At 40.1% G+C, this 18013-nt stretch overlaps 1 protein-coding gene across 4 annotated transcripts in view; it reads left to right on the plus strand.

Moving 5' to 3' along the window:
• Positions 1-18013, plus strand: part of LOC102245268 (chromosome unknown open reading frame, human C4orf32) — a 42008-nt gene that overhangs the window by 21373 nt on the left and 2622 nt on the right. For 2 of the 4 annotated variants that reach the window (XM_014549641.1, XM_014549643.1), the window contains exon 2: positions 2721-4029. In XM_014549641.1, the coding sequence (XP_014405127.1) occupies positions 2721-2966 (246 nt within the window). In that variant the 3' untranslated portion in view covers positions 2967-4029. Of the gene's footprint in view, positions 1-2720; positions 4030-14711; positions 14831-18013 lie in introns of those variants that run through there. The other 2 variants (XM_014549640.1, XM_014549642.1) reach the window with 2 other exon arrangements.

Raw genomic sequence — 18013 nt, forward strand, 5'->3', positions numbered from 1 at the left:
AGGGGGAGAGGGTGGGGTGGGAACTGGGTGGAGGGGACCTATGGGGGGAAAAAAGAGGGAACAACTGTAATAATCTAAACAATAAAGATTTATTTTAAAAAAATAAATTACAGTAAAAAAAAGAATCAGTCATCTATTTAGTGCTTCAGATTCTGATTCGTTACTCTGATTTTGTAATAACTTTGCCTTTCTTTGTCTTAAGAGGAAGTGTGACCAATAGACAAATGTTTCAGTTCTAATCAGGATTTGTATTTTGCTTCTTTTGCTTTAGGAATGAAAAGGTGTGTTACAGTATAAAATCCATTTTTCTACTTAGATTTATGGGTGGGAACATTTGGGATTATGATTCGTTGTTAACCTTAAAAGGAAATACCAATACCTCTAGGAGGGAGAAGATAGAAAAATGGCAAAGATTTGGAGCAATAAATATGAGGAATTGGATGGACAGTTATCAAGAGGTGACTGAAAGGATTGATAACATGGAAGAAGTACTAAGAACACCAGGATAATATCTCTGAGCACAATTTTTAGCCCAGTAGAAGAAAGAGGGAAATTGGAGGCTACTGTAAGTCAGGGGAGATCATGTGGCTATGAATTCATAGTGGAAATGGTAGACTGTGAGCTCCAAACTGCAAGGAGAAAATGAAAGCAATCAGAAATTTTTAAAATACATAACTACTTCTTTCTTAATATGTATTTCATGTGTTTATTACAGAATGAAACTCTCTTGTTGGTGTTTTGCAAATGTGAGACTCCTGCCCTTTTAAATGAAAGTAACAAGATCTTTTTCAAGAAATGTCTTTCCTTTAAGAGGCTGAGTGAGATAGTAGAGTAGATTAAGTTCCAGTATTTTTTCGGAGAAGACTTTTCAGTCTAAAAGCCCTCTAAAACAGACTGAAATTTTTTCTGTTATTGTTATTCCTCCTTAATGTTTGTCTCTCCATAATCATATTCAATCAAAAAATTTTATTTATAAAAGCAACCTTTCTATGATCACTGGAGCATATTCTATAGTCATGCACCACATATCAACGTCTCAGTCAGTGACAGACCACATATACAACAGTGGTCCCATAGGATTATAATGGAGCTGAAAATTCCTATTGCATCACAATGTAGTAGTGCAATGCTGGTGTAAACATACTTACTGCGCTGCCAGTTGTATAAAAGTATAGTACATACAATTATGTATAGTACATAATGCTTGATAATGATAAAAGACTATGTTATAGGTTTATGTATTCATTATACTATACTTTTTATCATTTAGGATGTATTCTTTATACTTATAAAAAAATAGTATGCCTGTGTTACACCGGCAGCAGCCTCATATATCTTGTGTTTGCTATATCTCTTGCATGCATCGTTTTCTCTCGTGCTTGATATAATCTCATGTTGTTTTGTTCATCATGGGTCCTAATCCTACAAAATCCACTGCTAATGTTGCCAGTAAGAGGCCATGTCCAGTGATTGACCTGGAAACGAAATTGAAAGTGATTATAGACGACAATGATAGAAAATCCATGACGGTTATTGGTCACGGGTCAGGCATGTTCCTTTCACCACAATTGTGATCTTAAAGAACAAGAACTAAGTGGCTTGAGCTGTTAAAGTGTCAGCTTCTTTGAAGACAAGGAGACTAACAAAAAGTCAAGCAGAGAGAAACTTCTAATGACATGGATTGAAGGGCAAACATAGAAGCTATCCCACTCAGTCCTGTGGCAATCACAGCCAAAGCAAAAAGTTTGTGATGCTGAAAGAAAGGGCTCGACCCTACTACAATGTTGAATTTTCTACTAGCTCTGGGTGATTTAAACAATTCAAGGATCATTATTCATTGCATAATGTGAACGTGGTAAATCTGCAAGTGTCGGTAGGAAGGCAGCTGGATAATTTTTGGGTATCTCAGAATTTTTCTCTTGTCATGTATAATTGGGTACACATGGACATTTTCTGGGGAACAGACTTGACTTCTAGGTGAACTTTTGGGCTTATTGTACAAAATTATTTCTGTTTGTAAACTATGTATTTCTCTCTATGAGATTAATAAGAGGCATTTAAGACATTTGTAGAATTTAGACAGGAAACTATGCAAGGGCCTATGCTGAAGTCTCCTTAGCTGAGGCAAAGGCTGAAAGATCATAGCAGTAATGACTAAGGATTGCTCAATAGTAGCAGCAAGATATGCTCCAGTCAGCTGAGGCTAGGATCCTTAAAGTCTTAGTGTCAAAGGAACACACTAAAAAAAAAAAAAAAGCTTACTTACAAATCCAGGGCCCTGCCTCAAAAAAGGAGGTTGCTGGGAAAATGTTGTTTTGAAATTGTGGCCACTGATAAGAGCAATACAAACATGGCTCTTCAGGTAAGCAGCTAGCTGTCTTTGTGCAATTCCAGGAAACTAGAAAATGAATATTAATCAGGTCCTTCCTTCATCTTGTAAGTCAGTGTTCTGGTAGTTGAAGATCCAGTCAATGCTGATTTTCACAGAAAATAAATCAGTGCTTTCCACATTCTTGAAAGGTGAGCACAGGCACAGTTGTTCTATATGTCGATCAAAAGGAACATTCCAAGTATTTATTGAATGATTATCAGAAGTATAATCATTACTTCCAGTACTTTGGGAGATAAAGAAGAATTATGAGATAGCCTTTATTCTTAAAAACCTTCACCTATTTCTCATATTCATGTTTATGTTTTGTTTTGTCTGTTTGTCTTTAAAGGATTGTGAAGAATCACAGAACCATGCTGGCGATCCTGTTGGAGATGACTACAAAAAGATGGGAACACTTTTTGGTGAGCTGAACAAAAACCTCATCAACATGGGCTTTACGAGGATGTACCTTGGAGAACGGATTGTGGAACCAGTGATCGTCATTTTCTTTTGGGTTATGCTGTGGTTCCTTGGCCTACAAGCCTTTGGACTAGTTGCTGTTCTTTGCCTTGTCATTATTTATGTACAACATTAAAATATGGCCGAATGAGCTGTTGGTTGACATTTGGTAGCCATATAAAAAATAATTAGTGAAGTTATATATTTCACTACATGAAAGCCAAAAAGTTTGCCTTGTTTCAAATTGTGTGCTGTTTTATAATATAATTATAAGTGGATATTGTTTAAAATAAAACTCAACTCTTGATTATAACAGGGTTCAATATACATCTTGTAGCTTATTCAAAACTCTTGTTTTAATACTATAATCTGTGCCCATTTTTAAATATCCCTATTTCCATGCCAAATCTTAAATACCACCACCAAGTGAGCAGGGAAAATAACAGGATATGGAGTTCAAATTGGGCAATATAGGTCTTATAAAGAGCTCCAGTAAAATATTTTAGAAGAAAAATGATGAAATAATAAGCTAAAAATAAGTTGTACTTGGGGAATTTCTCCCTACCCACTCCCACCAAATAACCCCATATTATTTGGGAAATAATTTGGACTTCTATTGTCCCTGCTCAGCCCAAACCATTGTATATGATAATTACTTTACACTACCTTAACGTGTTTATGAAAATCAGTAAAGTTAGCACATTTTCTACAGATTGACAATAATATATTTATTATTGCTTGGGAAACTTCCCAAGTTAAATATAACTTTTTTACAATGAAACATGTGGGCCTGGAATCACTTCAGTATATCATTTGAAGTTTTAGATAATTTTGGTGCTAATTACTTTTTGTGAGTTTTTAAAGTCTCATAAGCCAGATCCATAGCTAGTTGTACCCCATAGTAATGCTATATTTTCTTGTACCTAACAAGTTGCATATTTTTTCCTAGAGAGAGACATTTGCAGTGTTTTTGTTTTTTCAAAATTTATATTTTATAGTTCTTTTATAAAAATTATTCTAAGACTTCAAAAATCAATTTATCTTGGCATGAATTACTTTTTCCCCCAAAAAATTGATTTGTATTATGGCTGAAATACTTAACTATTGTTTTGAGGGGGGTGGGGGGGTCAGTTCATTTCTTTGATATATGTATTGGAAATTACAGTATTACAGAATAAAAACCAAATGCTTAAATGGAATTTAACAGCCAATTGTAATAATATTCCTCTAAGGCTAAAGTGGAATTATTAATGTGTCTTCATTCAGCACTTTGGGATTTTATATTGAAACTAGAGGCCCAGTGCACGAAATTCATGCACGGGAGGGGGAGTTCCTCAGCCTGGCCTGCACCCTCTCCAATCTGGGACCCCTCAGGGGATGTCCAACTGCCGGTTTAGGCCCAATCCCACAGGGACAGTCGGACATCCCTCTCACAATCCAGGGCCGCTGGCTCCTAACCGCTTGCCTGCCTGCCGGTCTGATCACCCCCTAACTGCTCCCCTGTTGGCCTGATTGCCCCCTAGCTGCCCTCCCCTGCCGTCTTGATCACCCCTAACTGCCTCTGCCTGCTGGCCTGATCGCCCCCTAACTGCTCCCCTGCCGGCCTGATCATCCCCAACTGCCCTCCCCTGCCAGCCTGATTGCACCCAACTGCCCTCCCCTGCCAGCCTGACTGCACCCAACTGTCCTCCCCCACTGGTCTGATCGCCCCTAACTGCTCCCCTGCCGGCCTGATTATCCCCAACTGCCCTCCCCTGCTGACCTGATCACCCCCAACTGCCCTCTCCTGCTGGCCTGATTGCCCCCTACTGCCCTCCCCTGCCAGCCTGATCCCCCCCAACTGCCCTCTCCTGCTGGCCTGATTGCCCCCTACTGCCCTCCCCTGCCAGCCTGATCCCCCCCAACTGCCCTCTCCTGCTGGCCTGATTGCCCCTAACTGCCTCTGCCTTGGCCCCTGCCACAGTGGCTTTGTCTGGAAGGACGTCCTGAAGACATCTGGTCTAATTAGCATGTTACCCTTTTATTAGTATAGATAAGCATTTCTTTAAATACACTTTGAAAATGGAAAATGGCTTAGTGGCATTTTGGATTTTTGTCAGAGAACCTAAAATTTTTACACTTTTGTCTCAAAGAGTTTCTATATATACAAAGGAGAGGTAGTTAAGATAATTATCTAAAAATTCAAGTTAAATAAGAGAAAAATGGAACATTGGGGCATTTTTACCTTTGGCAGGGCAATCACTAAATGATGTAAAGTGTATACTAGTCCACTTTGTGAATTTTTTACCCAATCCTGTTTTTTAAATTTATTCTATAAGTCTCGATGTTTTCTATTCTGAAGCAGAAAATTAATGAAAAATATTCAAGTTAGATTTTTTAAATCAGATAATCCTGAACAAAAATACCAGTCATTGGGTACTAAAACATATTGTACATTTGTATAAATATAGGCCTTTTAAAGTTTGACTTTGAAAAAAGATTTTGTATTATACCATTGTGTTTTCATTGGGCTTGCAGTATGTTTATGGTCACCTTTATAAATTCGGCCAAGTGTAAGTTATTTTTGAAAAGTTGTCTTCATTTGTGCACAGTGGAATTGTGAAGTTTTTAATAGAAGCCATGAGATTTTTTATACCTGCATTAAATATTAAAATGTGCATTCTTTTCTATGCTACCAGGAATTTTAATTTCCCTTTGGAATGTGAAAAATACATAGTATGCATAATAACAACTCTGGTTCCACCAGTGCCTGATGTTGAAAGTATTTTAAAAGTAAGTTTTAATAGTAATTATTTAGTATACTAACAATACTGTTTCTGCACAATGTGTTAATAGTGTACATATTAAATTATATAAAGAAATTAGATATTTTGCTGCTGTTCTTTCTGCATATATTATTCGTTACATCAGTATACCATCAAAGTGTTTGCTTTGATAGGGAAAAGGCAAACTTTGCTTATTTGCTGGAAATAAAATATTTTTTAATGAAATATATTAGAATGCAAAGTATTCTGATACCCCAAAATAAAAAGAAACTGGTCATTTCTTTGGTTCATGGTATAAAGAAGTAGATTGAAAATGATTCTTAATTATTTCAATTTCATATACAAATCAATTTTAGAAACTTATCACTTATAAAAAACATATATAAGTTGACAAATGCTAAGTTATTGATACATTACTCATACCACCAGCTTTCAATTCAAAGGTAAAAGATCTACAAATAAACTGAATATAGGTGAATGAATCAATTTTCATCAGAATAAAAATCCAGTATTAGAATTTGCTCTTCTCATATCCTAAGCTGTTATATACAAGGTAATTTCCCATTCCTGGCGGCCAGTCAGACCATTCTTGGTCCTTTAATGTGCTGGAGCTAGCTCACACTGGCTTGCAAAAGCTAACTGTGTACATTTCCCCCTACTCTGTTTTCAGTGATACTGAGTTGGTAGCAATTGTCAGTGGTGGTTGTGGTGGTGTTTATACTTTAAAAATTGGCAAACACAACAAATCAGGGCTCTTTTTTCCTGGCCAGCCAATTGTTAAACATATATCTGCACACCAGTGATTAGCCACTCTGGAGACCACATACCCATTTCTACTCCCACAGATACAAAAGGAAGTACATTGAGGCAAATCCCCCTGGGCCCATCCAAAAATGTATTTGGATCTTTTCCATGTGGAAATTATGGACCAGGGTCATCTTTTGACAGACATATTTCTGTTTAGTCAGACATTTTGATCAGAGAAAATCTCTCCTGGCTGTCACTGAGCTGCAAATCCATTAAAGACAATCAGAAATAAGAAACAGCCACAGAACTGATGGAGGGCAAATTGCAGCATGAGTAAAGATTTGTTGTAGAGTAGAAAGCTCAGCATAGCCAAAGCTAGGTATTGAACAACCAAGGGATGTTTGTTTGGCTTATAGATTAATTTTAAATGCTTTCACTGCCAATCTATGGCTTTGTAAGGTAAGAGAAGGGCAAAAATCAAATAAGACTTTCATAGCTGTTAGTACTTCTGATAATAGAGTTGGCCAAGGAGAATATAAAATAATGTACAAATTATGGCTTCAAAATTATTGCTGAACTGAGAGCTCCTATTTCTCTCCCTAACTTTGGTGTTCCTTAGGGTTTTTCCTAACAGCCTGTTCTCTCATCACTACACGTTGCCTTCGGCAACATCACCGCTCCCAGGGCTTTAGTTACCATTTCATACTAAGAACTCTCCAGTCTGCATCTCCAGTAAAGAGCACTGCACAGAGTATCAGATCTAAACATTCACTTGCTTGCCCAACATTTGTACTTGCTTTTCCCTTAGTACCTCAAATTCAGTCTGTTCAAAAAAGGAACTCAGTATCCTTCTCCTAAACCCTTTCTTCTTTCTGTTTCCAATCTCAGCAAATGGCAGAATCCCCTCCCACCCTGCCCATGTATAAAATCAGTCACTAAGTCCTGCCTATTTTAATTCCTAAAATGGTACTCTTTTCACTTCTCCCCATTCCCACTATACCATCATCATCATCTCACCTAGATTGCTGTCTCAGATTTCTCAATGGTCTCTCTGCCTTCATTTTTACAGTTTATAGTCAGAATAATCTTTCAAACAATAACTTTGATCTCCATGGCCTAAATCTTTTCAGTGGCTTCCTGTTGCCATACGATAAAGTCCTTTACTCCTTAATATGTTTTACAAGGCCCTTCGTGAACTGGTTCTTTCATATTTCCTCTCCTTATATTACCACCCTCCCTTTCCAAGACTCAGCAATACTGAATTTATTTTTCAGTTCCACCTGAGAGAGAAATGCTTTCTCACTTAGAATTCTACACATGCTTTACCTGTATAGAATGTTAACCCCTCCCCACCAACAGGTCCACAGCTTGAATGTCTCCACAGACATCATGTCCTCCAGGAGAATGTCTCTGACTCCTTCCGATCCAGAGAGCCCTGTACTTCCCCTATCAGTATTTGTCATCCTCTGTTGCAGTAGCTTATGTGGCAGTTTCTTCAATTAGACAGTCGGCTTCACAAGGGCAGAAAGCATGTCTTTCTTATTCCTAATGGCATTGCCTAACACAATTCTAGCATATAATATGTGTTCAGATTATCTGTCAAGTGAACAAGTCAACTTCATGCATTCTTGCTCTCCCTATAGTGCATCAACAAAGAAGATCTAGAGTGGGTTGTACATTAGAGTTTTTTTACTCCAAAAATATATATATTGTACATTTAGAAAGTGATTAAATGTATGTTACCATTTATAATGTTTATTCATTTTGATGGAAGAATATTGCTGAAATAAAAACTTACATTTTTTAGGAGAAAATGTACTCTTTTGAAAAAATTTTTCTAATTTTCCAATTACAGTTAACATACAATATTGTATTAGTTTCAGGTGTTCAAAATAGGGATTAGACATTTACATACGTATGGAGTGATCACCCTGATAATCTGGTACCCATTTGGCACCATACATAGTTATCCTATCTAATAAAGAGGGAATATGCTAATTGACCCTCATGCCATCACAAAGATGGTGGCGCCCACAGCCAATAAGGAGGGAATATGCTAATTGACTGTCACGCCCTCAAATATGGCGGTGCCCACAGCCAATAAGGAGGGAATATGCTAATTGACTGCCACGCCCTCAAAGATGGTGGCGCCCACAGCCACAAGATGGCAGCACCCAGTCCCCTCAGCCCCATCGGGGTGGCAGGTGCATGCCTGCCTCCAGAGTCTCCCAGTCCCCTCAGTCCCCCAGCCTCCCAGGGCCAGCCCAAGGTGCAGGCAAGCCTGGATGTTGGCTGCCCAGCCGCCCAGGGCCTCCCGAGGCTCAGGTAACCAGGGCTGGCCAAGGCTTGTGCTGCCGGCAGTGGTAGCAGCAGAGGTGTGATGGGGTGTTGCCTTCCCCTGATTAACAGGTTGCCTCCCACCCCTGAGGGCTCCCGGACTGTGAGAGGGGGCAGGCCAGGCTGAGGAACCCCCCTCCAGTGCATGAATTTTCATGCACCGGGCCTCTAGTTACAATATAATTGAATTTACATCCCCATGACTGTTTTTATAGCTGCTAGTTTGTGCTTCTTAATCCCTTCTCTTTGATAAAATGTATTTTCAATGTTGTACTTGATGGAATCACTATTTCTCCAGAAAGGATCATTTAGAATTCTTTATGGTCACTGATGCTACCTAAATTTCATATTTTTCCAGTATTTGTAATAGACCTTTGTCTACTAAATTTTAATCTTTTAAAAAACTTAGAAGTTGTGAGCAGGAATTCTCAAGTATCTAAGTTTGCTATTTTAGTATCCAGAATAAACTCATTGCTACAATGTGTTAGTAGCCCAGATAATATATGCTAAATAACATGTACATAAAGTACTTTGTTATGCACTCTAATAAATAATATTCTTTCAGAACTCTGCATTCTGAGTCTCTCTTCTGACTGCATATATCATATTCTACTTATCAGTTAATTGCTGCCACATCAAATTTGGAAATTGCCAGAGCAGCAACACACCTTGAGAGTGAACAGAGCTTATTTATTTTCCTCATCCCTGCTGCTGGAGCAGAAAGCCAAGGCTGATGTGTGAGTGGCTTCCCAGGCAATAGAGTAGTCGGAAAATCTAAAGTGAAATCAAACTCTGAATCCAAGCTGCATTTCTGCTTGACTGCTGTGTGAGTTAGAATTATTGAGTGAGCTCTTCAGGAGCCTGCTAACATCCAGAACTTGGGCATTCATATGCTGATTAAACCTGAGTTATCCCTTCAGAAGCTAATCTTATCATTTAACCTTTCCGCAACTTAATGAGTTGGAAATTTCCTTGCTAGTTTTCCAAAGCACCACAGAATACAGTGGCTTTTATCATAAGACCATTAACCTTTTTTGTTATTGGCTTACCCCTGTATTACAAGAGGCTAGTTAATTGATGCTATATTTTTTAATGTGAGAATTTTTTTAAAAACGGAGGAATGAAAATTCTATATACAATTTATTTATTTATTTATTTATTTATTTATTTATTTATTCCCTAGTTAGTTTAAGACAAAGTCTTGAGAAGAATTTGGGAGGTGGGGGCGCAGATCGGGTAGGATTGGATAAAATGTTTGAGAATATGTGCCACTTACTGAAGGCCCTTCTCTGGTCTGTCATGATTGCTTCTGTCGTATATGTTACTGGTTTCACATATGTAATATCAAAAATACTTGTGCCCAGCCGATATGGCTCTATAGTTGAGCATCTGCCTATGAACCAGGAGGTCATGGTTCGATTCCCAGTCAGGGCACATATCCAGGTTGTGGGCTTGATCCCCAGTGTGGGGCATGCAGGAGGCAGCCAATCAGTGATTCTCTCTCATCGATGTTTCTATCTCTCCCTCTCCCTTCCTCTCTGAAATCAATAAGAATATTTTTAAACATACTCTTGAGTTTATTATTTAGTGGATTTCAGCTTTAAAAATCACATGAGTATATGTGTAAACACAACAAACAAAAAGGCTAAGAAGAAACAATTGCATAGAAAAAACACACTCCTTAAGTGTTGATTTGGAACAATTAACTTGGCCATGCACAAAACCATAATGATAATTTTTCATATTGTGAGACCAGTGACTTTCAAAGTTTTTAGTTTAGTTTGCTTTAACTATAATCTTACATGACTGTCCAATAAATATAAAAGATAAAAGCAGCCCTAGCTAGTTTGGCTCAGTGGATAGAGTGTCGGCCTGCGGACCAAAAGGTCCCCGGTTAGATTCTGGTCAAGGGCATGTACCACGGTTGCAGGCTCCTCCCCGGTCTGGGCCCTGGTGGGGTTGTGTGCAGGAGGCTACCAATTGATGTTTTTCTCTCACGTCGATGTTTTTCTCTGTCTTCCACTCTTAAAGATCAATGAAAAAATATCCTTGGGTGAGAATTAACCAAAAATAGATAGATGATGATAGATGATAGATAGATAGATAGATAGATAGATAGATAGATAGATAGATGATAGATAGATGATAGATAGATAGATGATGATGATGATGATGATAGATAGATAGATAGATAGATAGATAGATAGATAGATAGATAGATAATAGATAGTATAAAAGGTAAAAGCAGAGCGGCTATGATTTTGCTGTAGGTCCAGTTCCCTGGGACTGAATCTGAGAAAATATTAGCATGCAGGAAGTTCACTAGGGAATGTTCTGAAATCAGCACCTGTGAAGGAAGCAAGAGAAGCAAGATTGGGCATCGGGAGTTACGCAAACAGTCACAGCAAGGCCTCGGTGACTCTATCCCATGCTTATACAGGACCTGTATTGGGACAAGGGTGCTCTCCCACCATAAACAAGTTCCAGAGAGGGCTGACAGCTGGGGATATCTTATAGCAACACTCTGAATAAATCCTTTAGTTCTCGGGGGATCTGAGTAGCACAACACAGCATCCACTATATTCTCTATTCTTTCTTTCACCTGAGTCACCTCCATAAAATCCACTTCAGAGTACAGCATGAAGATGACTAATTTAAGTCATAAACTCATTTGTTAGGATGGATTTAAAATGTAGGGGTACAGCATTTAGTCATGTTGCCTGCTTCTATTATGGGTCTTCAATTATGATAAAGCTTTAGTTGACTAAACAGTATGCCCAGGGTTTAACAAAGGCTTAGAGGTATTAGGAATAGGTGACAGAAAATACCATTATTTAAAATGAGGAGTAGGAAATTCATGAGACTTCTATATATGTAAACTGCTTAACCCAACATTTAACCAGTTAACTGCCACGATATTTTGAATTTAATTGAAAAAGGTCCGCCACTTGCGTCTATAGCCGCTTATGGCGTACGAATGGTTTTAAGCTAATAAGTCCCTCAAATAGCACCCCAAAGGACATCAGGGCAAACCATCATCAGGGTGTGTCTGGGAAGCTGAGTAAGTTTTAGCCTAGCTGTAGGTAAGTCTGCTTCCTGCTCTCTTGCCCCTTTCCCAAGTTCCAAAGCAGCTGGAATCCTCAAACTTTTGGAGCGTGTTTAAAATAAAATGTTTAATGGGAGAGCTGAGTTCACTTGGACAATGGCAACTGATTTATGATTTGGAGATTTGGCCCAAATTGTGACTTTTCTATTGTTAATGTAAGAAATGTTCAAACCTGTAGAGAATTTTTGTGAGTCTATGTGAGCCAAGCTGACAACAATTGCCGGGAAGCAAAACCTCAACAAATTGAGAAAATGCTCAAGAAAATGGCAGTTCTCAAAAATAGATTCAGAGGCAGAGAAGCATCGAACAGACTGTCAAACTACAGCGGGAAGGCTGGGGAGGGCTGGAGGCGGGGAGGGGGGTAAGAGACCAACCGAAGAACTTGTATGCATGCATATAAGCATAACCAATGGATGCAAGACACTGGAGGGCGGGGGTGGGGGCAGGTGCTGGGGGGTGGGGGAGGCTGGGGGAAGGTCAATGGGAAATAAAAATAAAGGAGACATATGTACTACTATCTGTAATACTTTAAACAACTAACTAAATAAATAAAACAAATTATTTCCAAAAAAATGGCAGTTCTGCACCCTGCTTTATACATTACAATCAAAAGGGAAGACATAAGCTGGTTACATGAAATCTATTGGTGATAGATTAGGGAGGTGGGAGAAAGCAAAGTGGGGGTCTCTCTGGGATTGGATAAAAAGTAAAATGATAGCCCCATACCTCTTTTACATAGGTAGGCACAGGATAGTTAACAGTCAACAAGTAACATAACAATGATCATGAGGGGATTTGTAGTCTCTGGAGCTTTGAGGGGTCGGAAAAAGGGGAATTACTTTTTTTTTTTTTTTTTTACAAAGGCAAGTATGTTACCCTAGATGCAAAAAGACAACAGACAGGCTTATTTGAGGTAAAGACTGACCTTAGGACATGACAACCCCATGGACCACCTTTTAAAAAGTTTTAATTTCAGACCATCCTATGTGTTTATTTGGTCTCTGAGTTTGTAAGGCCGCCACGTAGGCCTCCCTGAACTTGTCAAGTTTAGTATGTGGCCCCTTTTTGTCCACACCATTTCTTTTTAGCACAAAAGATGTTTTTTTAAAAAATATATATTTTATTGATTTTTTACAGAGAGGAAGTGAGAGGGATAGAGAGTTAGAAACATCGATGAGAGAGAAACATCAATCAGCTGCCTCCTGCACACTCCCTACTGGGTATGTGCCTGCAACCAAGGTACATGCCCTTGGCCAGAATCGAACCTGGGACCCTTGAGTCCACAGGCCGACACTCTATCCACTGAGCCAAACCGGTTAGGGCAGCACAAAAGATCTTAACGGCCAGATTTGGTAATTCAGTAGGACGATGGGCCAGGTACAGAAACTCACCAGGGCGGAAAGCCCCAGGTGCCTAGCAAGGGGCAAAACTGGGAAAATAAAGAACCTCACCCCCAGGGTAACCTTTCCTCTCCTAACATCGCTGGTCATGCAGTTTGGACCCCCTGACTTTTCATTTGGCTGGTCATGTGATTTAGACCACCCCCCACCCCTCCCCCCACACTGACTTTTCCCTCCCTAAAAGTAACATCTAGGACCCAGCCGTATTTCAGCTCCAGGCACAGAAAAGCAGCAAAACCAGATAAGTGACGCCATGGCTACCTCAGGACCAGCTACATTGACTAACGACTCCAGCCCTGGCACCAACCAATCAGTGGAGACCCCGACCCTGAAAAAGCACACCTGGAAAGATGATGCACATTCGATTGAGACCTTCCCTGAGACCTCTCCTAAGACTTCCACCTGCAAGAGAGAGAGAAATACACTCAAAATAAAGGATCTAGGTACTCCCTCCCCCAGAGGAGCACGCCCACACCATTCCCTTCCTCCCCAGGAGACTTGCAACCAGGGGAGCAATGTGCAGTGGCAACTTGTCCTGGGCTCACCCCCTGAACCTGTCTCCAAGGCCCCCTTTTCTCTGACTTCTCAGTGAACTAAAGCAGCCAAGCCTAGGCTGTCCTGTTACTTCTTCTATGCCCTTCCCTGTTTCACTGCCCTAAGTACATTTTTGCTCAGCCAATAAAGTCTTACTTAACTTTGCTATACTTTGTCTCTTGTGAAATCTTTCCTTCAAGAAGACAAGAATCAAGGTCACATTGTCTTCCCAGTAACACTTTGGCTTAGTAGACTTAGGTGCAGGATTATAATCACCAATGTATACACAATTCTGCTATGGGTTTGAACAATTTACTACATAAAATCAACAATGAAAATAATTTTCTAAGTTTTAATCCATTGAATTGACCAAGAGTATTGTGTTATATGTATAGAATTGCAAACAGTCTCTGGCTTTGATTCCAAAGTGAAATTTCAGACTAAATCTGTTGGTCTATGCATATTACATTTTTAGTATACACCAAGAGAAAAGTAATAGTACACTAGTACTCTCACACACAAAAATCCAGTACACGCCAATACATTGGATCCATTCTGTAAACAGGTAGATAGTATAAGCCAATAGAGATGGTTAATTTGTTGTGTTTAGTGTTTAAAGAGTATTATTAATACATTCATAATACATTCAAGGTCTGTGAAAACATGCTAAAAGCATTTTGTGATAAAGAAACATTGTTATTACAGAGTTATGAACCATTTCACCAAACATTGCAGAATGGGCATCAGTTCCATTCAAGGAAAGAATACTGTGCTGAATGTAATTTGCAAGTAGCTTATTAGAAACATCTTTTTCTTTTTAAAATGTTTTTTATCGATTTTAGAGAGAGGAAGGGAGAGGGACAGAAACAATGATGTGAGAAATCATTGGTCGGCTGCCTCCTACATGACCCCTACTGGGGATGGAGCCTGCAACCTGGGCATGGATCCGCGATGGAGATTTCACCCCAGGTCTCTACTCCCTCTTTCCTCAGGAACCCCCTCTGTCCCTCACAAGCTGGCTGGGGCCAGAAATCATCTCCAGGACTTACCTCGCCCACCTTTTCCCAGGACCACTTCTGCCAAGAGGGAAGGGTGGCACAGGCATGCATAGGTAAGAGCCAGGCAAGACCGCAGTCGATGGTGGGCCAAGCTCTGCATCAGGGTTCATCTTGAGAACTCCACGTTCCAGTGGGCAGCTTCCAGGGCACAGCTGATCATATCTGTGGCACAGCCCTAAGTTGGATACATTCCTCATGGGCTCAGAAGCCTTTGGAAAGAAAAGAGCTTTCCCTGGTGACCTCCACTCAGTTGTTATTCATAAGATGCACACTAGATGACAGCAGTGACTGCTTCTCTGATGTAATTCCCAAAACGACCACTAGATGACAACAGAGAAGATCTTTTCCTGGTGACTTCCACTTCGGTGTTATTCCCAAGATGCACACAAGATGGCAGCAGAGAAAAGCATTTCCTTGCCTTAGGTTGCTCTGCCCATTCTGCATTAAAATGAGAACCCAGGGCAGGGGCAGGCTAGCAGGGATCAGTGACAGGAGGTGTAGAGGGGGGCGGGCATTAGTAAGACCTTCAACAATAAAGATTTTTTTTAAAAATAAAACGAGAATCCAGACCCCTGATACTAAGCTCATTTTGACATAAATCCTGCTTTAGGCCCTTCACCTACTGCTCCCATTTGCCAGATAAAGTAGAGACAATTATTACCTCCATTTTACAGGCATTTATACCTAAGACTGATCCTAACAGAGTTCTCAGTGCAGAACACTGGCCTAAATGGGCCAAGATGGGCCAGAAGAGCATGCACACATAGGATCCTGGAAAAATAGAGTAATCCAAGTAATCCTTGCAGCTTGGGGTTACAGCTTAGTCATTCAATTTAAAGAAAATCTGCACCTAACCTAATGGTTGAGCTTTTATATACTCATCCAAACTGCTTTTTGGGGTGGGACTTGGGAAAGCAGCTGGGGATGAGAACAGGTGGGGAGGCAGGAGGTGGCCTGGCCCTTCACAGTACAACCAGCACCAGATCCTTATAACAATGACTGCCCTGCTTCTACCACCTGCCTGTCCTCCGGCCTTTTAAAAATCTGTTCTTCAGTCCAGGCCAGCAGTGTGCTTCTACCCATGCTCCCTTCCTCTGAGGTCTCAACTGACAAAAGCTTTGTAGCTGCCCGGAATGAAATCTAGGGGAGCAGTTTCCTTTTGGGGGAATGCCTGAGCCTCAGACAAGCAGAGAACTGACTTCTGGCCCCACCACCTACTAGCTGTGTGAGTTCAAGCAAAGAAATGAAAATTCAGTCTCCTCATCTTTCAGATGGAGATAACCACTCCCTCCCAGGGTGGTGTGAGAATTCCGTGAAGTAGTGCATGTTAGCTTCTGCCCAACAAATGATCAGCACTCACTCTCCCTCCCTCTTTCCTTCTTAGTCCTTCCTTTACCTTCCATGGGCCAGATAAATGAATGAGCAGACATAATCCTGTCCCTTCCTATGCATAAGAATTACCAACAGCTTCCCCCCATCCTACAGAATAAAGTTTCTATCATCATCACAGTGTCAAAACTCCTGTATTTCTTTTTTAAATATTTTTTTATTTTTAAATTACAGTTGATGTGCAATATTGTGTTTCAGGTGTACAATCCAGTGACTAGACATTTATATAACTTACTAGAGGCCCAATGCACGAAATTCGTGCAAGGGGCTCAGCCCCCGCTGCTGCGGCTTCGTCTCGAAGGACGTCCAGTCTAATTAGCATATTACACTTTTATTATTATAGATTAAGTGATCGCCCCAATAAGTCTACTACCCACCTGATACCATGCATAGTTATTAAAATACTATTGTCTTTTTCCTTATGCTGTACTCCATTCCTGTGACCATTTTGTAAATGCCAATTTATGCTTCTTAATCCCTTCAGCTTTCTCACCCAGCCCTCTAACCTGCCTCCCCTCTGGCAATGGTCAAAATGTTCTCTGTATCTATGAGAAATGTTCTGTTTTGTTTGTTCCTTTATTCTGTTTTTTAGATTTGACATCTAAATAAAATCATATGGTATTTGTCTTTCTCTGTATGACTTATTTCACTTAGCATACCCTCTGGGTCCATCCATGTGATTGCAAATGGCACCGGAACTAAAACTGAACCTTGGCTGTGGGAACCTGAGTAAAATATAGACTTTATTTCAAAATAATGTATCAGTATTTACTCATTAATTACAACAATTCTGTAAACAACTAAAAAGGAGAGGAAAAATTAAAGTAAAATAACAGAAACCTATTGCATCAACATTGAAGCCTAGAGGACATGGGTAATCTCCTAGTAAAAATAAACATTAATAAAATAGACCCTAAAAATAAGGAAAATAAAAGCAGATAAATTACCCATCCAGGGACCTCTCCCCCTGCTGGTTCCCCCCTCCTTGTTCTGAGGTTTTTCTCTCCCAGGACAGACAAGGAACAGGGACAGAGCTGATTGGCAGCTGCCCTAAGATCTGACCCCACCTGTGTCTGCATCTCCCCAGCCAAGTCCTGCCCAGTAAGGACACCATGCAGAGGGAGTCTTGGGATTATTGATTCTGATGTGTCAGCCAGGACTTTTTGATTGCAAGAGACTGGGCACACTTACTAAACTAAAATAATTTGGTCAAATGGTGGGGATAAATTAACACTTGTAAGAGGCCAGCTAAAGGGTGGGTTTGGACCTGTCCGGTCCAGGTTCTCACACTTGCAGTGGGACCTGGTCCCTCTCCAACCTTTTGTCCTACTAAGTGTCTTTGGGCTGCTCCATTCACAGGCACAGCCTCGCTCCCTTATCAGGTGCCCTCAACAGTGCCAGGCTGACCCCGCTCACCATCCACTTTATTTAATTATTTATTAATTTAAATAAGTTTCTATTAAAAATATATATATATACATATATATATATTTTATTGATCTCAGAGAGGAAGGGAGAGGGAGAGATAGAAACATCAATGTTGAGAGAGAATCATTGATTGCCTGCCTCCTTCACGACCCCTACTGGGGATCAAGCCTGCAACCAGGGCATGAGCACCTGATGGGGAATCAAAACTTGACCTCCTGGTTCATAGGTCGACACTCAACCACTGAGCCACGCCGGCCCGACTCACCATGCATTTTAATGGGAAAACTTTCTTCTTCCCTAAGGTACCATGAAAAGTCACAGCTTTAAATGCCTTGACCTGGATTAAATCACTTCCTCATTCTTTTTTTTTTTAATATACTTTATTGATTTTTTTACAGAGAGGAAGGGAGAGAGATTGA

Source organism: Myotis brandtii, unplaced genomic scaffold (assembly GCF_000412655.1).
Source record: "Myotis brandtii unplaced genomic scaffold, ASM41265v1 scaffold562, whole genome shotgun sequence".
NCBI classification, from domain to species: Eukaryota; Metazoa; Chordata; class Mammalia; order Chiroptera; family Vespertilionidae; genus Myotis; species Myotis brandtii.